This window comes from Platalea leucorodia (assembly GCF_965183815.1).
Source record: "Platalea leucorodia genome assembly, chromosome: Z".
Classification (NCBI taxonomy): Eukaryota; Metazoa; Chordata; class Aves; order Pelecaniformes; family Threskiornithidae; genus Platalea; species Platalea leucorodia.
In genome coordinates, this window is record NC_138858.1 from 74,367,099 (window position 1) to 74,389,849 (window position 22,751).

The 22,751-nt window shown below is 39.1% G+C and overlaps 1 protein-coding gene across 4 annotated transcripts; it reads left to right on the forward strand.

Moving 5' to 3' along the window:
* Positions 1 to 1,280: 1,280 nt before the first annotated feature.
* Positions 1,281 to 18,089, forward strand: C9orf72 (C9orf72-SMCR8 complex subunit). 4 transcript variants are annotated; one of them, XM_082336199.1, is made up of 11 exons: positions 1,281 to 1,335; positions 2,637 to 3,122; positions 6,186 to 6,245; positions 7,148 to 7,243; positions 7,908 to 7,972; positions 10,027 to 10,099; positions 13,458 to 13,574; positions 14,235 to 14,470; positions 14,980 to 15,037; positions 15,569 to 15,678; positions 15,761 to 18,089. In XM_082336199.1, the coding sequence occupies exons 2-11, from the start codon at positions 2,679 to 2,681 to the stop codon at positions 15,945 to 15,947; spliced, it is 1,446 nt and encodes a 481-aa protein (XP_082192325.1). In that variant the 5' UTR covers positions 1,281 to 1,335; positions 2,637 to 2,678; the 3' UTR covers positions 15,948 to 18,089. The 4 variants fall into 4 exon arrangements, with proteins under 4 accessions (XP_082192325.1, XP_082192326.1, XP_082192327.1 ...); XM_082336200.1 differs by lacking the exon at positions 6,186 to 6,245 and having other exon boundaries at positions 15,761 to 18,088; XM_082336201.1 differs by lacking the exon at positions 15,761 to 18,089 and having other exon boundaries at positions 14,980 to 15,100; positions 15,569 to 15,652.
* The last annotated feature ends 4,662 nt before the right edge of the window (positions 18,090 to 22,751 follow it).

Consider the following 22,751-nt stretch of genomic DNA (forward strand, 5'->3'; position numbering starts at 1 on the left):
CAGCAGTTTACCTTCATTTACTTTCTCTGTTCAAACAAAAACTAAATGCACAGAACCTGGTTTTTTTATAAACTGTATAGATTTACATTTAGGCAAGAGATAAGTAGTGAAAATCCACTGAGTTTGATGCCTAATCTTTGAATTCAGCAAGTTAAATATCAGTAACTTTTAAAACTAGAGTTTAATTCCACTGTTCCTCCAAGCTCTTGTATAATTGTTACATAAATTTGTGTGGTCATTTCCTTTTACTGGAACTCTGCTTCTCAGAAGCTATAACTACAATCCAATACACAGACGTAAGTAATTTTATGTTCAGTGTTTGTTTTAAAAATCATTAATAAAAGTAATCTAAAAGGCAAAGTTCAGCTGGCTGAAGACTACATTTTTCAATGTGAAGTTATTCAATTGCCTAACATTAAAGGCATTTTGAGGAGGGTGATTTTTGTGGTTAAATCGGGAGAGTATGACTCAAAAAAATCACACTTCAGGTCTGTTGTGCCCTGTTAAGACTTCCTCTATGGGCCTGTTCAAGCTGCTGAAGACACGACTCCTCAGGGTACAGCAGAAGTGAAGGAGCCTGCAGGACTAGAGCCGTGTCCTTACATCAGAGGGGTCTTCTTCCTTTTTAGGCTGTAAATAAATAAATGCCTCTTACATGTAAGCGACTGTGGTGATTTTTATCCAGATTGGGTTACAGAAGTAACAGGATGTTAAGGTACTTACTGTATACCTGTAAAACGAAATGAAGCTCAAACAAGAGCATCTTCACTGTTCTGCATACAGTATGTTTGGATACTAAGCTAATTCTGTCATTACTTCCTATTTTAAGCTTAAAAGCCCCTCCATGAAATGATGCATCTGGCACAACGCAGTCTCCACAGGGACCTGCAGCTGGGGCCTCCTCTGGCTTGCTTCACAAGCTGCACTCGGTTTTCGTGCCAGCCCTGGGGCTGGCTTGGGCTGTGGTTCCGTCCCACAGAGCGACCCGGCTTACGTGCGCTACTCTTCCCAGGGCACACACTAGCACTGCTCTCCCAAGCGCGTCCGCGCCGCCGGCCGCCATTTTTCCTCCGCCGCCTCTGAGGTAACGCCGCCTCCCTACTGCCGCTGCCATCAGCCCACACAGCCCTCCCCCGCCGGGCCCTTGCGCAGCTCGGCTCTCCGCCCGCCGAGCTCCCCGGGCAGCGCTGGCCGCCGGCACCGCCCGCTCCCCGCTGCGGCCGGCGAAGGGCGGCACCGCGCCGGCGCAGGAGCGCTGCCGAGGCCCGCCGCTGTGTGGGCAGGCGGGAAGGGCGCGGGCGCATGCGCGGGGCGGCGGCGGCGGCTGGTGCGCAGGTGAGGCGGGCGCGGGGCCCGGGCAGCGGGGGGGTGTCGCGCCTTCAGCCCCGGGGGCGGCCGTCGTCCCCTCGCGTTGGCGGAGGGAAGGAGCTGGGCCTCCTGGTAGCTCGCCTCCCCGGGAGGTGGGTCCTTTCCGGAGTTCAGACCAGAGCCGGGGGGTGCGAAACGGACCTGATCCAGGCTGGGAGCGCGGTGGTTCAGCCTCCGGGCGGGTCGTCGTGTGCCGCAGCTGCCTTGGTTGGCGGCGGCTGGCTTTTCTGGAAAGGCTGTGGTGAGGGAAGGCTTCCGTCAGCCCCTGAGCGTAAGGAGGCAGGGGTGACTGACGCTGTCTTTCATCCTCCCTGAAAACCATGAAGTCACGTTTAGAGCCTCAAAGGGCCTCGGCTTCCCTGCTGCCGCCCGGGCTGGTCACCGGCTTGCGGTGGTGGCCTATGCTGTTCGGTCGGGCCTGAGGAGTGGCGGGAGAGGAAGGTGCTTTACCCTCCTGCCGTGAGAATGTGCACCTAGACGATCTTATTAGGGACACTCACAAGGAAAAAAAAGTTCCGATATATTAAATGAAACGGTGTGACATGGGTGTTACTGCTCCTTTGGTACTGGGGGGGGTGTCCCTTCTGCTCTCATGAGGAGTGCTTCAGGCAGAGAGGAAAGGAAAGCTGAGTTCTGGTCATGTGAGGTTTCGTCAAGATAAATGCATTTTAGCTTTTACAGTTTTCCATCCTGGGTTGAATTTGTTCATAAAACTTTTATTTAATGTGTTCCCATGACTCTAGCATAACTTTTAGGGAAGGTGAAACTTCCTGTTATCTTCTGCAGCCCCATCAAAATGGAGAAGATGTAGAGTTGCTGGAAGCTGCTAGGGAAAATGTTTAAGGATTTGTGTCTACAAAGTATGAAGAATTTTCCATCAATACATTCTATAAAGTGCTGAGCATTTGTCTTGTATCGCAACGCCCTGCATGTCACCATGATGTAAAGGATATATTTGTCGTATGTCAGTTTTCTTACACAAGTTGAATGTTGTACAGGCTCATCATACTTGTATAGTGAGTAAAGGGTATTAGAGGTCTGACTGACTAACTTCTGTGAAGCACACCACTTCGTTATGCGGAAGGTATGCATATACGCTTCCTTCTTAAATGAAGTCTACAATGAAATCTAAGGTCTAGAAGTCATTCATTGAAGAAGACTTCAAGGTTGTCTCTTGAAGTCTTATTTAGAAACAAAAGAAGATGAGATAATAATGAGTGCTGACCTAATTTTGGTTTTTTTTCCTATGAAAACTTTTTTTTTTTTAGGTAATGTAAGCATTTCAGTTATACAAAAGAGAGGAAGCAGGCATGTCAGCTCTTTGTCCACCACCGTCTCCTGCAGTTGCTAAAACAGAGATCTATTTGAATGGCGAGTCACCTTTATTAGCTGCCACTTTTGCTTACTGGGACAATATTCTTGGCCCCCGAGTGCGGCATATCTGGGCCCCAAAGACAGAACAGGTACTTCTCAGTGATGGCGAAATAACTTTTCTTGCTAACCACACCCTGAATGGAGAGATACTTCGGAATGCAGAAAGCGGTGCAATAGATGTGAAGTTCTTCGTCTTGGCAGAAAAAAGGGTAATCATTGTGTCATTAATCTTTGATGGAAACTGGAATGGAGACAGGAGCACATACGGACTATCAATTATACTTCCACAAAGTGAACTGGGCTTCTACCTGCCACTTCACAGAGTGTGCGTGGATAGGTTAACACATATTATAAGGAAAGGAAGAATATGGATGCATAAGGTAGGTTTATTGTTCATTACTAAAAACAGTTGCCCACGTTGTCTTGAGCAAAAGCAAGAACTAAGATTCTGTGACATCTGTTATGTAGCAATCCAGACACAAAAACTCAGAGGAGGCTGACTTCTCTACAAGGATACAATTTTGAAGGTTAAAAGTTATCAATATGTCAGCAAATTCAAGGATGGGGCTTTTAGCTACATCCTGGTAATATTATATAACCCGTACCAGGCTATCTACATGAAATAGGTATCCTGTACAGTTTTTCATCTCTCTGAATTTGATACATATTGTTGCTTTTAACCGTGTATTAATTAGTGTATTTAAACTAGGTAGAATTGTAAATTTACTGTGTTTCAAATCAGTTTTCACTGTTGAGGTCCAGAAAAGGCAACTGATGCAATTAATGTTGTTATTGTTACAGTTTTATTTTTCAAAAAAGGGTATCAATGAACAGTTTGGCACGTGGTAAACTGTGTAGAACTAATGGGAGAACCATGAAAACACATCTACTTTAGTCCAAAACACATATACTTTTGAAATTCAAAAAAGAAAACATTCTAAATTTTTCTGGAGAATTGCAACTCTTACCCTTGGGTACATTATGGATATTTCCTTAGTAAGTGAAAATTGTTATGTGTTTTTGTTTAAAATAAATAACATTCTAATAATAAAAATTAAAATCTCTGTCATCTTCATGGAGTATAAATTGTCTTAGAGCAGTAGATTGCATGTCAGCTGTAATGTGTATGGTGATGCGTGTTTGTCTGATAAAGTTTTTGTTCCTCTTCTGTTTTGAGACCTCTAGTCAACATACTTTAAAATTCCCTTTTGAGTGCTCTTATCTGAACTAATTAAGATTCTAGAAATAATAAGCTGATGTTAATTGTTGTGGGTTTGTTTCCTTTTTGCTACACGAACAAACACCATTGATTGTTGCTGTATTGCCTGATGATGGCTGGTGGTGTTTTCTGTCACATTGGCTCTTGATACTTCAGGGTTTATTTTTCAGAGGAAGGATAGGACATAAAGTTCATTTTCAGTATAGCAGAAACACAAATATTTTATTCCGAATCTGGTCTTCTAAAAGCCTGCTGGGTGTTAGTGCTTTTGACGTAAGTGAATGCTATCTCATGTTCTTGATTACGTAGCTTCTCTGTCATTTAGTGTTCTCTCTACTGACTTTTAATGTGAGTGGTCAAATAAGAATTGTCCATCATTATTAACTATAGTATGTCTTCTCTCTTTCTGGACATTGATCCATATCAATGTGTTTCCACAGTAGAAATAGCCATCTAGTGGCATTGAGAATGACAAAAAAATGTTTTCTACTAGTTTCCTCAGCAATTAGTCATGAAGTTCTTCATTCTTTTTCAGGTGTTCTTGAAGCAGATAGGTCAACTGGGTTAGCTGAGACAGTGATACATTCTGACATAGACATTTATTGTCTTTCTTTTCTTTTTTCTTTTTTTTGGGGGGGGGAGGAAGATCAAAGATCTCTGCATATATCTGCAGTTCTGCAGCCTAATGCAGAACAGAGAAAACTGCTTTGAAATGTAGATTAAAATTTAGGTATGAGTTGTAGAATGATATTATTGAAGTAAAACAGGCTTGTTTTGTAGTTTGCATTTTGAGGCAGTTCAGTAACTATGGCTACAACAGAACAAAAAATGTTGAAGTCATATCTGAAAGGAACTATGTATCTGTTCTGGAATTTCTAATGGTTGTGGTTATCAGCTCTCATGAGTTCTGTGTAGAGCTAGACAACAGTTCCAGCTAGGCTTTAGAAGAGAAGAAACCTGCACTCGAGGACTAAGAGAAACATGGAACAGTGTTCAGACTGGCAAAGAAAGACAAGGAACTCCAAGCAAGTTGTCTATATGGAATTAGAAACCCCTTTTATCTACTTCAATTTTGTGTTCCAGATGCTTGTCTAATAATTTTGAGCAGTTCTATTTCTAAAAAGAAGTGGCTTACACCATTCGTTCAGCCTTATCTTCATGAAGACTTACTTCTTTTAAAGCAAAGGATCTTCATTGTCAAGGATGTCTTACTTCACTGACACTGAACTCAAGGATGGAGGTGCCCCAAAGGACTCTGCCTTGTTCCAGTATTGTTTTTCACAGATATTTCTTTTAGATGGTTAGACAAGTTTTATTACAGTTTTAGGGCAAGTTACTGTAGCTTGTACCCTATTCATCTGCTCAAAAAAAGTTATGTAAACTCTTTTCCCATTTGAAGTTGATCAACTTTCAGTAGTTCAGTCACAAGAAACTAATGAGTAACCAATAAAAATGCAATAACCTGTCAGCATCTAGCAAAAGATATCATTAGTTCTCACAGCATGTTCCATTTTTTGCGTATTGTATCAATTGTTCAGTGATTCATGCCGAATTCTCTTTGTGAATAATAATTTGATTCTGTTGTAAGTTGCATTTTGAATGTAGTTTGCTACTCAGCTGCTGCTGAGTCTGTTTCGAGAACTTTGTCCAGTCTCTTGTACCTTGTGTTTTGTGTATTTTGAGGTTTCATGCCTCCTGTACTTGGTTTTAAAACAATGTTTTGGAAACTTGTCAGTGTCTCAAGATGTGGAAAAAAAAAGTCCTGTTTTTCCTACCATCCCCAAAGAAATAATTTTTCTCATTCTAGAGATCTCATTTTTCTCTTGCTGCATCAAGAACCATCAGTCTGTACCTTATCCATTTGAAAATAAAAATCCATACATAAAGTGGAATTCTGCACCATAATCTGATCATTTGGCATTTTCTTGATCTGTAATGAAGAAACTTAATGTTTTGTCATTGTCATCACACCCTCCCTTTCCTGCTACTCCTGCCCAAGCATGTAAGAGGTTTGGTGGGGGGCAGAGCAGGGAGCATTGATCTGTTTAAAATGACATCGCTTCCTGCTAATGTCAACTCTGTAAAAGAAAAAAGACTTGAACATCGAAATTTGAATCTAAGAAGCGTGACTCCACAGGGAAGAAACTGTACCATTTGACTGTTGTGTGCATACATATATAAACAAATACAAGAGCGTTTATATTTAACTGCTTCTCTTGCTCAGGAGAGGCAAGAACATTTCCAGAAGATTGTCTTGGAAGGCACGGAGAGAATGGAGGATCAGGTAAGGGCCATCTAGTTGATGCATATGGCACACCATCACAAAACTATTTGACTGCATCTGGTGACTGTAGAAGTTGGTGCTGCTTCTTATTTTTGGGATCCAGGAAGATACTTTGGACTGGCTGATGCCCTGCCATGCACAGGAGGCAAAGTTTCTGAAGACAGGATGATTGAAGCTGTGAACAAGTTGAAGGAAAATGTATTTCATCACTTTATGGGTAAAGTGGAAATCTATGAAGAATATTACCTTTCAGAAAAGGGAAGTCATTTACTTGAACTTGAAGCTCTGTAAAGGTAGTAGCTTCCATAGATTCATACTCGCCTCCTATCAAGGATGGTTTTTCACTAGGTCGTTACCTTTTGGAGTTATGGAGACGTACGGAGTCTGTCATGTTGGAATGTGGTTGGAGACCTAATGGATAAGACTGTGGAAAGAATTTGATTTCTGAAACTGTAAATGTGAAATTGTGGCTTCAGTTTCTTGTGATAGATAATCAGATAAATAATTTTGTATGTTAATAACTAATACGCCTGGTTTTGGTTTCCCATCGTTAAAGCATCAGACTTGGATCTAAAATGCTTAACAATAATTGCACGTAATATGGTATGATCAAATTATCTCACTCCAAATACTTCTTGTCTAGGCCATTCAAACTGAAAATTGGCATAGGACCCTGGAAATACATTTTAGACATGATGTTGAGAAGCAAAATACATGTTTCCAGTTCATAATTATTGATGAGCAAAGCCCAAGAAGTCTATGCATCAATTTCTGCTCATACCACACCTCCTGACAATAGGAATTTAAAGATGTTTTGCATGTAATATTGCAAGTTCATGTTAGTAGTAACTTCTAATACTGAACAATGTGCTTTTACTTCAAGCATTTTATTTATTGCGCAGGGCCAGAGCATCATTCCAATGCTGACAGGAGAAGTCATTCCTGTAATGGAACTCCTTTCATCTATGAAATCACACAGTGTTCCGGAAGAAATAGATGTAAGTCCTGTGTTCTTTGCATTCTGAATAAAAAAGTGGCTTTGGCACTCTGGTTTGGTACTCTCTTTGGGAGACAAAGCCCTATAGTTGTCATAAATTCTTGTACACTTCAGTTGTTTCACATCAAGTTCTCCTAAGTGCTGTAGGGAATGGTTTAACATAACTGCTCTGGTTCGGTAAATGTAACAGTACTAGCAGCGGTTTTTAGGGTGAGCACTTAGCAAAATTGACTGCATAGGGTGATACTGTTTTCAAGAATGGGGTGGAAAGGCTATTTGATGCAAAACAAACGGGGAGGTAAATGGTTTTAATGTTGATACCTGTTTCAGTGTGGTTTAGCGTTCTCATGAAAGAACTAGAAGTGATCTCACATGCACTAATTTAAAGTGTTCTGGACAAGGTTATAAAAAAAAAACCTACTGGGAGGAGGAGTCTGACTTGTGACTGCTGAAGAACGTTTAACAATTGAGTGACTTTCTCATTTTCAAAATGCTTTGACTGAAGTCAGAAGGTCTTTTTAAGGTTGTGGGGTTTTGGGCAGTCTTACAACTTAGCTTAAATAGTTCCCAAACAGTTCCCACCTATCATTAAAAACAAAAAACAATTAATTGGAAGGTGTTGCAGATCCTTGTCTAACCTTTGTTTATATTTACTTGCATTTCAGATAAGTGACACAGTGCTAAATGATGATGACATTGGGGATAGTTGCCATGAAGGCTTTCTCCTCAAGTATGAATTTCCATTTTGATTTATGCTGTAGTAAAATGGTTTAAACTTGTGCGTGCATATATCTATATCTACCTGTATGTCCATGTGAACATGTATTAGATTAGTTTTCTTTATCGGAGGGGGGAGAATGACAAGTATTTGGCTTTTTGAGATTTTTGTCCATAAAATGCTGTAGAAGTTGCTGTCTTTTTAAAAGAATGGCTCTGGGCTAATAGCTGTGTCTCTATAGACTGTCTTGTAACAGAGTCATTTGCTTGATAATAGAATTTGTATCAAATACAGTTTTTCTTTGATACTTACGTTTAATTTTAGGAGGATATAAGTCAAAGTCTTACATTTTATGAAATACCAAAAAACCTAGGCTGTGTTTACTACATAACCTATGAATAAGAGTCATTAATGGCATGGCATATAGAATGCTTACTATTAAACTGTGTATTTCTCTTTTTTCCCCCTGTTTTTAATATATAAGTGGAAGTAGTTGCACTTGAGACCAACTTGGTCTCTTCCTGAGGGAAAGCATATTTCATAGATTTTAACTGATGTTCTGTTACCTTTCAGAACGTCTCCAGTCTAATTGCATTCATTTATGTAGTGCTTAGTGCCATCTATTTATACAGTATTTAGTTCCATAGAGAATTTGGGAAATAATGAAGTGAATATGATCGAATGGATTATTATAAACAACTAGAGCCAATCATCCTACAATGATGAGCTATTCTCATACCAGATGGAGATTTATTGGGCAGGTAGTAACTGTGGGATGCCAGTTATCTCTTCTTGATACTACTTCTCCGTGGAAATTTTGTCCTGAAAAGAAAAGAATAACTTGGCCATTCGTGGGAAGGGTCCAAATGTCTGCTTTTTAGCTTGTCTGCAAAGCTTATCAGCTCATCTGGGTTCAGATTTCGAGTCTTAAATACAATGTTGTATGGATTTATACATGTCATTGAATAAAAGTTGGATTAAACTAAATAAAAACTGCCATATCAACAACACCAACCTCTAAAATAAGCGGTCATGCTTTCTTAGTAACTTTTAAATGAAACTGAATATCTAGTTCTGCCCCAAAGGAAGAATTCATAAGTATTCAGATGGCCTTAAATTTAACCGTAGAGTATACTTGATGAGATAAATAGAAGCAGGTCCACTATAAAGTCTACCGGTTGGATTTCAGAGTCTGAGTGTAGCTATTATAGTCCTTATCAATTAGAGGTGTTTATTAGAACTGGTTAGTCACATGCAATGCATCTTTCAGTAAGATGGCAGAAATGCACTTTTGTATAGTCACAAATATTGGAGAAAAAATTTTAATAGCGTCTAGACCTTCTAGGGTATCTAGAGTTTTTGAAGCTGTGGGCCAGGTGCTGGTTTGAGAAAGTGCAGAGTGAAAGGGAGGATGAAGATAAGCAGCCTCAATAGAAGCTTCTCAAGGACAAGTTAGGAGTTGTCAAGGTTAGTCCAGGTATATTTACTGCAGCCTCCAAACTTAAGATAAACTAAATCAGATCTGTGCTGCTGGCAACTCACAAGACAAGATCACTCAGCTTCCAGCATGCCTATGTGTATTCTGAGGGACTCACACTTGTGACGTGCTCTTGCCCATGTAGTTACCAAGAGTAGAACAGTTTACCTGCCAAGTCTCCCAAAACTGGCTTCTGATCCACAGTTTCAGAAAATGAAGACAACCATGGAATAGATCTTCTTTCAAGATGCTTTCAAATCCTTCATTATTAGTATGTCTTCTGTTACTTTAGGTGAATTATTTTATACAGATTCTGTAATACAGTTAGATAGTAGCAGTAGACAGTTTTTGTTTGCTCTGTAACTGGTGTTTGGAGGTTCTGAGTGACGGTCTTTTTATTCATCAAAATGAAAATGTAGATACTGTCAAACTTCTGGATTTCAGCGGTAACCTACACAACTGTGTGAGGTCCTATGGGTATGGGCCTATATTTATACTAGGAGCATTTCATTCATCTTGTGAAGGTGGTAATTGTTTTAATTTAAAAGTCTTATTAAATGTATTAACCTATGTTTGTTTTTATTTGCAGTGCGATTAGTTCACACCTGCAGACCTGTGGTTGTTCTGTAGTCGTAGGCAGCAGCGCAGAAAAAGTTAATAAGGTAATGCACTTTCTAATAAACCAAACTTAAATGTTGATTATTAGGAGTGTTAGTGTGTTGTTTGGAACAAGGTTTATCTATAAACATACTTGAGGTTGAAGAAGGAAGGAATACTGTTGTCTGGTTATCTTGCTTCAGCTGATTGGTCTAGCAGTTGATAATTCTGCCTGAAAATTGCCTTATCAGTTGTATTCTGGCAACTATAAGAAAACTAATGTATTTAATTTGATTGATACTGTATATAAACAAGTAGTAAATGAGTCTGAGCTCTTAAAATTAGGTTTGTGAGCTAAAATGTACAAATTGAAGAGGTCTTTACCTGGGTTGCCCAGTTCTGCTATGTCAGTGGGTATTGTCTGTGTACTCTTAAGAAATTAGTTTCTGCACAATTTCTCTTACGCTGGGGAATAAATGTACTTCTGCATCATGAACCGCTTGTGTTTCGTGGAACCTGAAAGCTGTTGAGTCTGTAGTCACACACACATGTTGAAACAGGTAAGCTTACCAGGACCTTAAACCATTCCAGCAATTCCAGGTTTTTTTTCTTTGTAGCTGTGTTTGTGTTGACTTCATCTTCAGTCTGTTTAAAACTTAATTGGTAAATAAGTGTACAGTTTAACTGGTAGATCATTAGATTTGACTCAGCTTTCCAGAAACAACAGAAAGAGGCAATGTACAGATATAAACCCCTAAAACTGAGTCCTGTAACAACAAAACAGTGTGTCATACTTGCTGGAGCACATCAGTAGGGATGATGATTAGGAGCTTTCAGGCTTAACAACAATAAGCAACGTTAGCTGTATCTCTTAACGGGAAAGAGTATATACATCATTACGGTCTATTTGGGAGGGAAAAAAGGTCACTCCTGGAAGCTGTCATTTCAGAACAAGAAAAGTAATTGTATTTTTGTGGTAGACTTTTTTTTTCCCACGCTGTTATTATTCTTAACTCTCTTGTAAGCTTGTTATGAAATATTTAATTGGAACCAATATGAAACTATCACCTGCACTGCTTTTCCTCTAATATTTTGATGTAAATGGAGAGTTTCTTGATGCTTATTTTAAGCTTACCCAGTATGTGAAGAAAGAATCAAATGAGGATGTTTTCCTTATTCAGAATTCTCCGAGTACTTTTTTTTGTATACATCTTTTTCATTACACCAAAATGCTAGTTTCAGATAAATTGAAAGCAATTCCTGGAAGAGATACATTTGTGTTTACTGTCCGTTGAAATATTTCTTAAAGCATATTTCTTTTTAGTGTAGTGCGTTTTTTTCAGAGAGATTTCCCTTTGACTTGCATTTAGTTAGGGTGTTACTCCATCCCTTCTAATAAAAACACTGAAGTTAATTTTCAGTTAGGATATTCAAAGACAAATCATGAAGAAAATGTTTTCTTTGGAAAAAATGTATTTCACTAAATCAATTGCCTCTCTACATTCATGGCTGAGTCCTTTAATAAACCTCTGATTCAGAATATCCTTGCAACTAGGAATGAAAAGAAGGGTTTCACAAAAGCGTGCAGTCCTAGAGCCTTCAGGTATTAGGTGCCACTGCACTTACTGAGTATACCAATACTGCTGTGAGGGTAAGGTTCTGTGTAGTTAGGTAGCATTATAAGTTTTCAGTTTACACTGGGGCCTCTGGGCCATGCAGTAACAATAGTCCCATGTCCTGAGACCATGACAGAGGTCCTCCAGCGGTACATGTAGAGAAGCAGTATATTCAGATAACTTCATTTTCTGATAGGGAATGTTTTTGTATATTGGGCTTTTCTGTCTGATTATGTTTTTCATTGTGAGGTGCTAATTATTGAGCTCTGATTTATTTTGCAAGACTGAAACCTTCGTTTGAGGAAAAATGCATTTTAATTCTCAAAGTTGATGCCTCTTTTTTATATATGTATGCATGCAGCTGTGTGTATTGCTTCAATGTGAAATAAAAATTAAGAACAGCGGGCCTGCTGAATATATTAATTTACACTATATATATTCTATATTATGTATTTTATAGTATGTAGGGCTCCTTGCTGCAGTGAAATATAATAGTCTTCTTTTTAAAAAAATTCAAGGCACCTTTAGTAAACCTGTGTTTTGAAATCAGCAGTTTGTGACGCTTTATAAAAATTTGGGGGGTAAATGCATTGTTTCGTGTGTATTGGCAGTGATGGTAAAGAACCTCTGATCAAATGAACAGTAAATGCTGATACTCAAATTCAAAATAATCATGAGCAACCAGGGGAACCAGAGAAAAAAAGATTCTCAGTTCTGAGCTGAAATCAGCTAACCACAGTTAATATGTATTGTTTCAGGGATGTAAGATTTACACATAATCTTAAGTTAGCATAATAGAGGAAATGTTAAAGGCTTAAGTGATTATAAAAAGCTTAAAGTTTCTAGCTCATAAAATAATGAATTAAAAGTCTTTAAGGACTAAATAGTTACAAGTATGTAAAATAATGTATTGATAAGCTAGACACTATAGGAAAAAAACAGTCTAGGAGAATGTGAGTCTCAAGATACATTCAGGGTAAATTTCATAAATTCTACACAGGTTCTTATCAGCAGCATGCTCTTTGTGTCACAGTGCAACTATGTTCTTTCTTTATAGCATACTTTAGCTTTCCTTAAAGTAAAAAACCACCTATTGCATCTTGCTGAAGTGGTGAAAGCATTAGTCAGAAACTAGGTTTTCATTGGTTTAGGTACTGCATAAACCCATTATGCAAGGATAGAGCATTCTCAAACACCTTAAAGACACAGATAGGACACCACAGGTTAAGACTAAAAGATCAGCAGAATGGAATACCTGTTTGTATTTGGAGACGATTACTTGTAGCTGTTGCAGCACAAGAGTTTGAAGACGAATAATGAAGTACTTTTGTTGCTTTTAATGGAGAGTTTGAGGAAATTACTGAGGAAATAAGCATGGATACTTATTTAGGAAATTGACTGTGCCTGATTGGAGAGAATAGCTGCTGTTTCAATATGGAATGAATAAAATAAGAGGCTTAAAAGGCTAGGAAAGTAATCACAGTAACTCATGTTTATGTAATAGGAAGAGGTAGCAGAAGGCAAAAGTGATGTGTTCTACATAGTTGGCTAAAAAACAAACTTTGCCAAAAAGTGTTGGATTTTTTCTTCAGTTGACAAGAAGCTGGAGTAATATGGCTTACAGCTTAATAATTTAAGCATGTCACTATTCTGTGACCTTGGTAAAGTTTTGGCTTTTCTAATAAGCATGATGAACTTTTTTGTTCATCATTTGAAATGCCTAATACATTCTAGTCAGAAATTGCATTTGCCAATCAGTTCATTCCTTCCATTTTCATGTTTTTCAAAACTGTTCTTTTTCATGCAGATTGTGAGAACATTGTGTCTGTTTCTTACGCCGTCAGAGCGGAAGTGTTCTAGACTCTGTAGAAATGAGTCTTCTTTCAAATACGAGTCAGGACTTTTTGTTCAAGGCTTACTCAAAGTAAGTACGCTTCGGAAAGTTCTATTCTTGTGTAGTTTAAGAACATTCTTCAATGGATGTATATGTGTGTGTATGCACACATGCATACACACATTCATGTTCAAAGAAATATGTCATCTTCCCTTGATTCCCTTCTGGCACTATAGCTTTCCTTGTAACTATTTGCATGTTAAAATTCCAAGCCAGTCTTTTCTCTGACACATCTATTTCTTGAGTATTGTCCAGAATTGTTCAAGTTTTTGTGTTGTACCAAAACCAAAAAAAGAACAGTCCATCAGTCCTACAGTTTCCAAGCATTTTAAAAGGGCTGTACTAATGGGTGAAGATGAATAGAAAATTAATGCTTCTTGCTCTAGCAAGCAATCTAAACTTAAGAGATAAATATAATCTTGTAATGTTAATGGGCCCATGAACCAGATGATACAATACTGTAATACCCAGGTTACAGTAAACAGTACCTGTTTTCACTGTTTTATTAAGGGAATCATCCAGTATGAAGGACTTTTTACTGGGCTACAACCACCAGTTCTCTCAAACAAAACACGTCTAAACAAATGGGATTTAAAATTTAGGCATGATGCTTTAATATTGTTTTGTTTCAATATAGTTTTGTTTTTTTAAAAAAAGTAACTAGAAGAATAATTTTTTTCACTAAAACAGGATGCAACAGGAAGCTTTGTGTTGCCGTTCCGTCAAGTAATGTATGCCCCATATCCTACTACGCATATAGATGTAGATGTCAATACCGTGAAGCAGATGCCCCCTTGTCATGAGCACATCTATAACCAACGACGATATATGAGATCTGAGCTGACAGCATTTTGGAGAGCTAATTCAGATGAAGAAATGTCTCAAGATCATATTATCCACACAGATGAGAGTTTCACGCCTGATTTGTATGTACTCCTCTTTCACATCTGTCAAAGTTACTTGATTTGGGACAAGAGAGTAAAGTAGTACAAAGTGTACTTTCTAATAAAGTACGTGGGGTTTTTTTGCTTTTTAGAAGCTCCTTCAGCTCTGGTAGTTGCATTCATTTTGGAGGAATTTACTGGTTCCGTCAGTAGTTCTGTTGCATTAAATATTACTGAAATTAATTTTCAGTGATACTTATGACCATATTATGTCAATTTTCTTGCCTGTTTTAAATAGGGCTATAACAAAGCTAAGTGTATTTGACAGGGCCCAATGGCTTTCCTGGGTTTAGTTCATTTAATCTGAAAGTTTTGCATTAAAATTCTGTATTAGCTTTAAAAATAGCAGGATTATAATTCACTAAAATTTTGAATTCACTTTTAATTTCTGCCAGATTGTAACAGTAATGCTATTGCTGTGTACAACTGATGGACAGTTAGTGTCCCTTTATGGGATTATCTCACATGTTTGTTTGCTTTCTTTTCTACAGAAATGTCTTTCAAGATATCCTGCATCGAGATACATTAGTAAAAGCCTTCCTGGATCAGGTAATCGTTGCTTTTTCAGAAAGAACAAGAGCTAAAGTTCAGTATTTTGAGCCCTAGTAACAGGTAATTTAACATGAATAGACAATTTGTTGGCTTGGTAGCTCTTTTTCATACTAGTGCTATGATTCTTCTCTGCATAACTAGAGAAAAAAATACTTGTGTAATTTGTAGTATTAGTATAATACTTAAACTCCTTCTTATGTATGAAAATGCACATTTTCTATTGCTGTGCAGCAGTGTCTACAGTTACAGTATTGAGAAAGCTACCTCACTAGGCTTAATTTCAGATCATTTTAAAGAGAAAAATAATACTTTACCCAAACAGAATTGCACAACAGCTTAATTTATTGCACCTGAGCAGCTAGAAAACTAAGAATGTCGAGCATATCTACAAATCTGCTGTTAATGTGCCTGCTTCGCTATAATTAAGGATGTATTATGTATATATGCAATGTTTCTTTATAGTCTGCATTCTTAAAATAATTCTTGAATTTGCATGTCTACCTCATTTTCTGGTATAATTTTTAACAGGTCTTTCATCTGAAGCCTGGCTTGTCTCTGAGGAGTACTTTCCTTGCACAGTTTCTGCTAGTCCTTCACAGAAAAGCCTTAACTTTAATAAAATACATAGAGGATGACACGTAAGTGAAGAGATAATAGAAAGCAGGCTTTGAGGAACTTCCTCTGTTCTTCTTTACAACACCCCTTTTTATTTTCTTGCAGGCAAAAAGGAAAAAAACCTTTTAAGTCTCTTCGTAGCTTGAAGATAGATCTTGACTTAACAGCAGAGGGCGATCTTAACATAATAATGGCTTTGGCTGAGAAGCTTAAACCAGGTCTACATTCCTTTATCTTTGGGAGGCCATTCTACACTAGCGTACAAGAACGTGATATGCTCATGACGTTTTAAAGTTCTCCGCTGCTAATGTGTAATATTGCAGTCCTGCATGGCACGAAAAGAAATCTGTCAGTGGGACCACCACACTTGAGACAATCATTGACTTGACTGAGGATGGAGCATTAGGAGCACAGTAACACTACAGTGTCCGAAGCAGGAGGCGATCTTGTTAGAGGGAATATCAGCTTAGCTAGACAAGCATGATTTTAATGAATCCATCTCTTCTGTGTGCTTTTTTTAACAGTAAAACTAGACGTTACCAGAGGTTCCTTTGCCATATGGCCTTAGTAGATAAATTTGAACGTGTTTTGGTGTACGATAAAGGGAAGCACTTTAATTTTCTTTTCCCAGAGGCTTCCTTCAGGTGTGTGTCAGTTTTTCCCTGTTCTGCTGTGTCAGTATTTTTAGTGTTTCCACAGAAAACAATACATACGTCCTCTCTAATCGTGGAGCCTGCAGAATAGGGGCCTTCCAAGAGTTTCAAAGAGTTTTTAAAAGTGTTTGTTCTTGTGTATGTGGTACAAATCTGAAACAGGTCTTGCCTCATTTCCCTTTTTAACACTACTGGCTCCTTCATTTAGAGCATTTAAAGGTGTTTGGGATTTTTCATATACTACGAAGTGCTATTCTTGTGTGCAAAGTGTTGACTATTAGCAGCTTAAATAGCAGCACTCTGCACATGGGAACTGGGTCATTATTTAAGCAGATTTGTGCATGTAAGTGCCAACCAGGATACTCTGTCACAGATTGCTGGGCCATCCAGCAGTGAAGTGTTCAGTGATCCAGCATAATTGAGCTCTTCAAAAACACAAAACAGAAAACTTGTGTCATTCAGCAGCAGTTGTCAGTCTTGCTGTCTGTAAACTGCTGCTGGTTTTTCCATTGTCAGTTAGAATAAGGTTCAGATTAAAGTATTAGGCCTCCCCAAAGAACACCAAGGTGATAGATAAACTAAAAGATAAAACAATATTTTTTTTTACGTTGACATTAATATATTTAGTAATCCTTAATTCAGAGATGAGCACAGCTATGAACTAATGTGATTAGCATTTTACTAAGTGAATTCTAGTCAATAATCTTGCCAATCAGTTCATTTTAGCACATCTCCAACTTTGCTTTGCTTGGAAATGAAAACAAATTTTCTATTTGTATGCCTCAACCTTTCTTTCTCAGTAGCATGTAGAGCAGTGTGGTGTCAGGTTAATCCAGACCCATTTTTTTGAGTTTTGACACATGGGTGGTGTGTGTTACACTGAAATCAGTCATACATCTGTACTGCATGTTGTTGTATTTCATCTCTTTTTGGACAAACACAGGAATATATTTGTGTCATGTTTTAGCATAACCTCATAACTCAATATTAATTGTGAAAGAGCAGCACTTGTGATTGGAGAAGCCACTGTTGCTTTGTTGCTTAAATTGTTTATAACACTTCTTGGCGAACAGGTTTCTGTTTTCAAGATAGCTTTTTAGTGTCTGTTTCATGCAGCAAAGCATGAAAGTTAACAAAAGTTAGGTTCACAACTTTTCCTGAAATGTCCAATACTCAGATTTTAAAAGGAATACTGTCCAGAATTCCATTACATTTCCTGAATGCCAAAGATTCACAATTAAATATTTAGAGCTTCTGAAAGACATGCAGTTGAGCCCCAGCTCCACACCATTTTTGTGAATTAACATCATCAGCGTTACCTGGTTGAATAAGTACTTATATTTTGTGGAGCTGTTTTTTTGCTGTACATGTATGTAGGACTCTTGCAATGAGCTCAGTGCTTCATCAAAAGAACTTGTCAGAATTATGCTGACAGAAGTTACTTGTGCTGAGATTCTGTTTGTCTTCTTACCATTATTATTTCCTTCTGTTTTTTAATCAATTGATCCATTAGAAAAGAGCCTGATTGTGCTAAGTTTTTATTCTCATGTCTAAGATTGTGAAAAAAAATGTAATAAACACTGCTGAAACTTCTAATGTAGAAGTTGCATTGAAGTCTACAGAGCTTTAAATGTGTTGCTGAAATTAATCACTTCAGCTTGATAGGCATTAGAAACTTAACATTGACACTAGTAACTAATAAAACTGTTTGTTTACTGAAGATGCTGTCACTTTTTGAAATTACTAAAAGCTGGAAACTTTCTCAATTGATACTTTTGTTGCACAACTGTCACAAGTGCACTGTCACAAGTGCAGAATGTATAGTGAAGTAAATTATTAAATGCATCTGCATGTTGAGTGGTAAATCTTGCTCAGGAAACAGTATTCTAATAAAATTCATGCACAATTTTGACTTTAATTGCTGCTGATTTTTTTTTGTAGAATTTCTGTTCTGTATCTGATAGAATCATTATCTTTTATCCTTTGAAATAAAGAAGAAACCTTTTCCCTTCTCGTTAAATTAAAAATTATGCTGAGATGGTGACTCATAGACTGTCATTGATAGAAAGTCATATGTTACTTAGTTCCTCCGTCTCTGCTAAGGACTTACTCGTTTCAAGCTGAGACCGGTATGACTTGCTATGCCTCTGATGTGCTCCCATAAAAATTTAGCTTCTACTTTTAAAAAGTTTTAATCCCATATGTGAGAATTTAGGAATCTTTTAAGGAGTTCACGTATATCTAGCTGTCAGTGAATACCTTTCTTCAGGATTTTAGTTCCTTACAGTTAAAAGAATAGGGCAAGTTTATTTCCTCCCGTTGGATTTGAAAGGGAGTAGTGTTTTAGAGCATTTTTAGTAGCACGCTTTCCCTGATCTTGATTCCTGGTCTTTGCTACCTACAACGGTAACACAGTGGAGAACGGGGGATATCATTTACGTTGACTTCAGCAAGGCTTCCAGAGCTCTCCCACAGTGTCCCTGTATCCAAGCTGGATGTTAGGCTATGGGTGGTTGCCCCACCAGGGGGGTAAATACCTGGGTGGGCGGTTGGCTCGGAGGTGGTGGTCACTGGGTTGTATCTGCCTGGAGACTGGTGCCCTGTGGGGTCCCACAGGGTCTGCCCTGGGGCCTGCCCTGTTTAGCGTTTCTATCTGTGACCTGGGAAGGTGACCAAGTGCACCCTGTCAGGCTTGCAGGTGACACCAAAATGGGGGGCACCAGTCAATAAGCACAAAGGCAGGGAGGCTGTCCAGAGGGACCTGAACCAGTGGGAGGAAAGGACAGGGCCCCCATGCACTTGGGGCAGGAGCAAAGGGCACCCCTGCCCCGGGCAGGCAGAGCCCTGGCAGCCATACCAGTGAGACCAGGGGCAGCTCTGGGGAGAAGGCCCTGGCAGGCAGCGAGCTGACAGGGCCAGAGAAGCTGGAGACAGGGAAAGGTGGCCCAGGATTCACCAGTGAAACTGGGGGTGCGCTAATATAAGAATCCCAGAGAGAAAAGTTTAGATATCGGGAATATGGTATCTATAGGGTTTAGCACACATTAAAATTAATGGCAGCATATGCTTTACTTGAAACATGAGGGCTTATCAGGACTTTTTGTAGAAATACCTATCTGTAGCAGGGAAGCAAAGACTTCAGAAAGGAATGTGGACATATAAGCAAGGGTAATTAGGTAAAATCAATTAAGATATTTTTGGCTGAGTGTCAAAGTAAAAGCTTGACGCTGTGAAGCAGTGATATCTCAAAGGCAAATGTCTGAAGCTTCATCCTAACCTGTATCTAACAATAAGCCAAAATGTTTGAAAATGTACAACAGCCAAAAGCTAATTTGTGAAACTTTAAGTTCAGTGCCAGCTTCCCTTCCATGTAGAAAATTGTCTCATTATAGTACAACAGAGTGTCTTTTCCAGCTTTAGTTAAATATTACTCATGGTTGCCAGACTTTTGGTTTTCAGTAGAAGCAGCAACATAAGAATTACAGGTCAGGGAATACTGACATTTAGTACTGCAGTCTATACATACAGTAATTCAATATTTCTGCCAAAATGTTCAGTAGTGTAGCTGACTGATGAAACTGCAGTTTCAGCCTTCCACATTTATCCATAGGGATGCAAAGCAGTTTGTCCTTGCTGAGATTTCTGTCTCAGGCTGCCTCTTCACTGGAGATTAATCCTGCATCGCTTTGTCTCCTGCTGGCGTTCCCTGTCCTGTCTCTGTGACAGAAGTATTTGGAAATAATTTCTGATAACCTAGATTCTGGAGGAAGGATGTTCTGGCATTTGGTTTTTTTTTTTTTCAGTAGCCAAGGGCTACTGCACAGACAAACCTCACAGAGTACAAAGGACCTGGACAATAAGTAATGACTAATTAACTTCATAGCAGTTTTTGGCAGAGAGTTGGGCACTGGCAGGCTGAGGAACATTTCGGGTTCAGTCTGCCTTTAGCATTGTTACTGCCAAGGTCTGACTCTTCCCCTTCAGGCTGGAGACCCAAGAGGTAGCTGATGCAAACTGATTAACACGTTTGTTGATTAACGATCACTCTAGAAGGAAACGGGTAGGACAGCGAAATTCTCAGTGATCTAGGCAATCAGATATACCAGCTTGTAATTAAATAATGACGCAGAGTATTAGGCTTGAGTATGAAACTTAATTACAGTTTTGAAGTCCAGTGAAACACATGAACACGTAATCGCAATCAAATAACAATTCTGTTAAGTGTGGATGTGCAAATCAATATCCTCCCACACCACATCTGACGGACACAGACCTGATGGCGGGTTGTCCAAGGAGGGTCCCTCCGGCATCCCAGTGGGCTGGGGCACACAGGTAAGCATCACTGCTGTCTGCAGGTGTTCATGCTCCTGCTGCTGGAGCCTGATTTCATACCTTACTCCCTATTTCTTCTTATTTTAAGCTGACTTTTTTGCCGTCCTTGCATATTCCTTCCCCCACGAAGCTCCCCTCAGAACCCCACACCTGATTGCTTTTCCCCCTTGGTCCTAGTTTTGCTACATCTGTACCCAAATTTGGTATTTCGGATACTGTCACTTAGGCAATATTGGGCATATGTGGCTTTACCAGGAGCATGGGGTAGCGGCACAGCACCTCACGAAACAAGCTTGTGGTTATGGTTCAGGGATCCATGATGCTAGCAGGTCATGACTGCAGTGCACTCAATGGATGTTTGATTTCCTGTGACTCCATCAAATAAAGTTGCTCTTTGATGCCAGCTGGTAGTTGCCATGGTCACTCTGTAAAATGTGAATTGTACTTCAGACCTTTTCACCGTCTCTCAAGTTCTCCACAAAAAGTCAGATATATTTCTGAATGTTTTTTAGGATAGTTGCAGCCCACATGACTGTAGCATCTGGCTGAGCTGTATTTACAGCTATCTGTATTTCAGGCAAAATATTCACATAGATATAAAACACATACAAATAAAATGTAAACTATGAAGATGTGACAAAAATATAACAAAGCATTCCAGTGACCTTTCTGATAATGCATTTAAGAAAAAAAAAAATCATAGCTAATAGACTCCATTAATTTTCAGAATGTCTCTTTTCAAACTAATCACCCAGTTTTCATTCCCTTCTTCACGTATTTCAATAGATTTCTTTGTCCATTTGTGAACAAACCTGTCGCTCTGTCACATGTGAAAAGAATTATCTGTCTGTTTGACTGGTCTTATGGATGCGGTGACAATGTGATGTCTTTAATTAGTTCCAGAGAAGTGCCAGCTTGTAAATGTGCTTATTACAGAAAAAAGTAGCCAAATCCGTAGGACTAACTTCACACATTAGTGTCAGAGTATATCTAGTTTTTTTAATTATGGAGTTTTGTTAATTAAGAGTATGTACAGACAAAAAATTGTGCAGTGCTTGAGCGGATGGTTGTGTTGGTGGAGGCTGCATTAAATGTTCCAGCATTTTATGTGGCTTTGTTACGCTTCTCTGCTGGCAATTTTATTTGAAAGTGCAAATTCACAAACTGAATACCTTTCATTTTGCTAAAAACTGAGTGGTGGTGCCTTTCATTTTGCTAAAAACTTTCATTTTTTAGTCCCATTGTTTTTGTTAATTTCCGATGCTTAGTAATGACACATATTACAAAACCAATGCCTTGGGATAGATGCCAAAAGGTACGCGCGTTGGCTTAAGCATGACCCTTCTACAAAGGACAATGTTTGGAAGTCACAGCAATTTTGAGGCTAGCCTTGGGCAGCTAAGAGCTACCAGAGTGATGCTGAAGCCACAGGCTGCAATCAGAGAGAAACCTGACAGCACAGTTTCAAAACAGAGCTTCGGCCCCGTTTCTGAAAGCTGCAGGCCAGTCCCGGTCTGTGCGAGGAGGCAGGTGCTCCTGGTGGTCTCAGCTGTTTGCTGAGCTTCCCGCAGCTGCTCTTGGTTCCAGGCAAGACTATGGAATGATCTTAAAAAAAACCTAAAAGGTGCTAGAGTCTGGCACGGAGGAAGAGAGATGAAGTTATTTTGCAGGAGACTGAAGAAAGAATCCAAGAGGCAACAGTTTGGTGCTCTGAGCCCCAGCCCGAATGTGGCTTACTCGAGGAAGAGGAGCAGGACAGGAACCCAGATTGCCTCCCACCAGCCCCTGTTATTTGAATTCTGCGCCTTTTGGCTCTACAGCTCAGTGAGGGACGGAGAGGTTTTCCTATTAAGGGGGAAATCTCCCCATGGCCTTGCAACAGTTTAAATGGGGAAGAATTAAGTATTTTTCACTTCAGGCCATTTGTCTGAACTACAAGAAGGCTGATTGTGCAGAGACTGAAAACATTTTTGCTTTTAAACCCAAACAGGGCTACTTCTTTCCTGAAACAGAAGCCAGTGTGATTCTGCTGTGCACTGAAAGATCGATTCTTTGGGCTGTGAAAAGGAGGCTTTTAGATAACTTGGATGCCAGAGGTCACAAAGCCATCC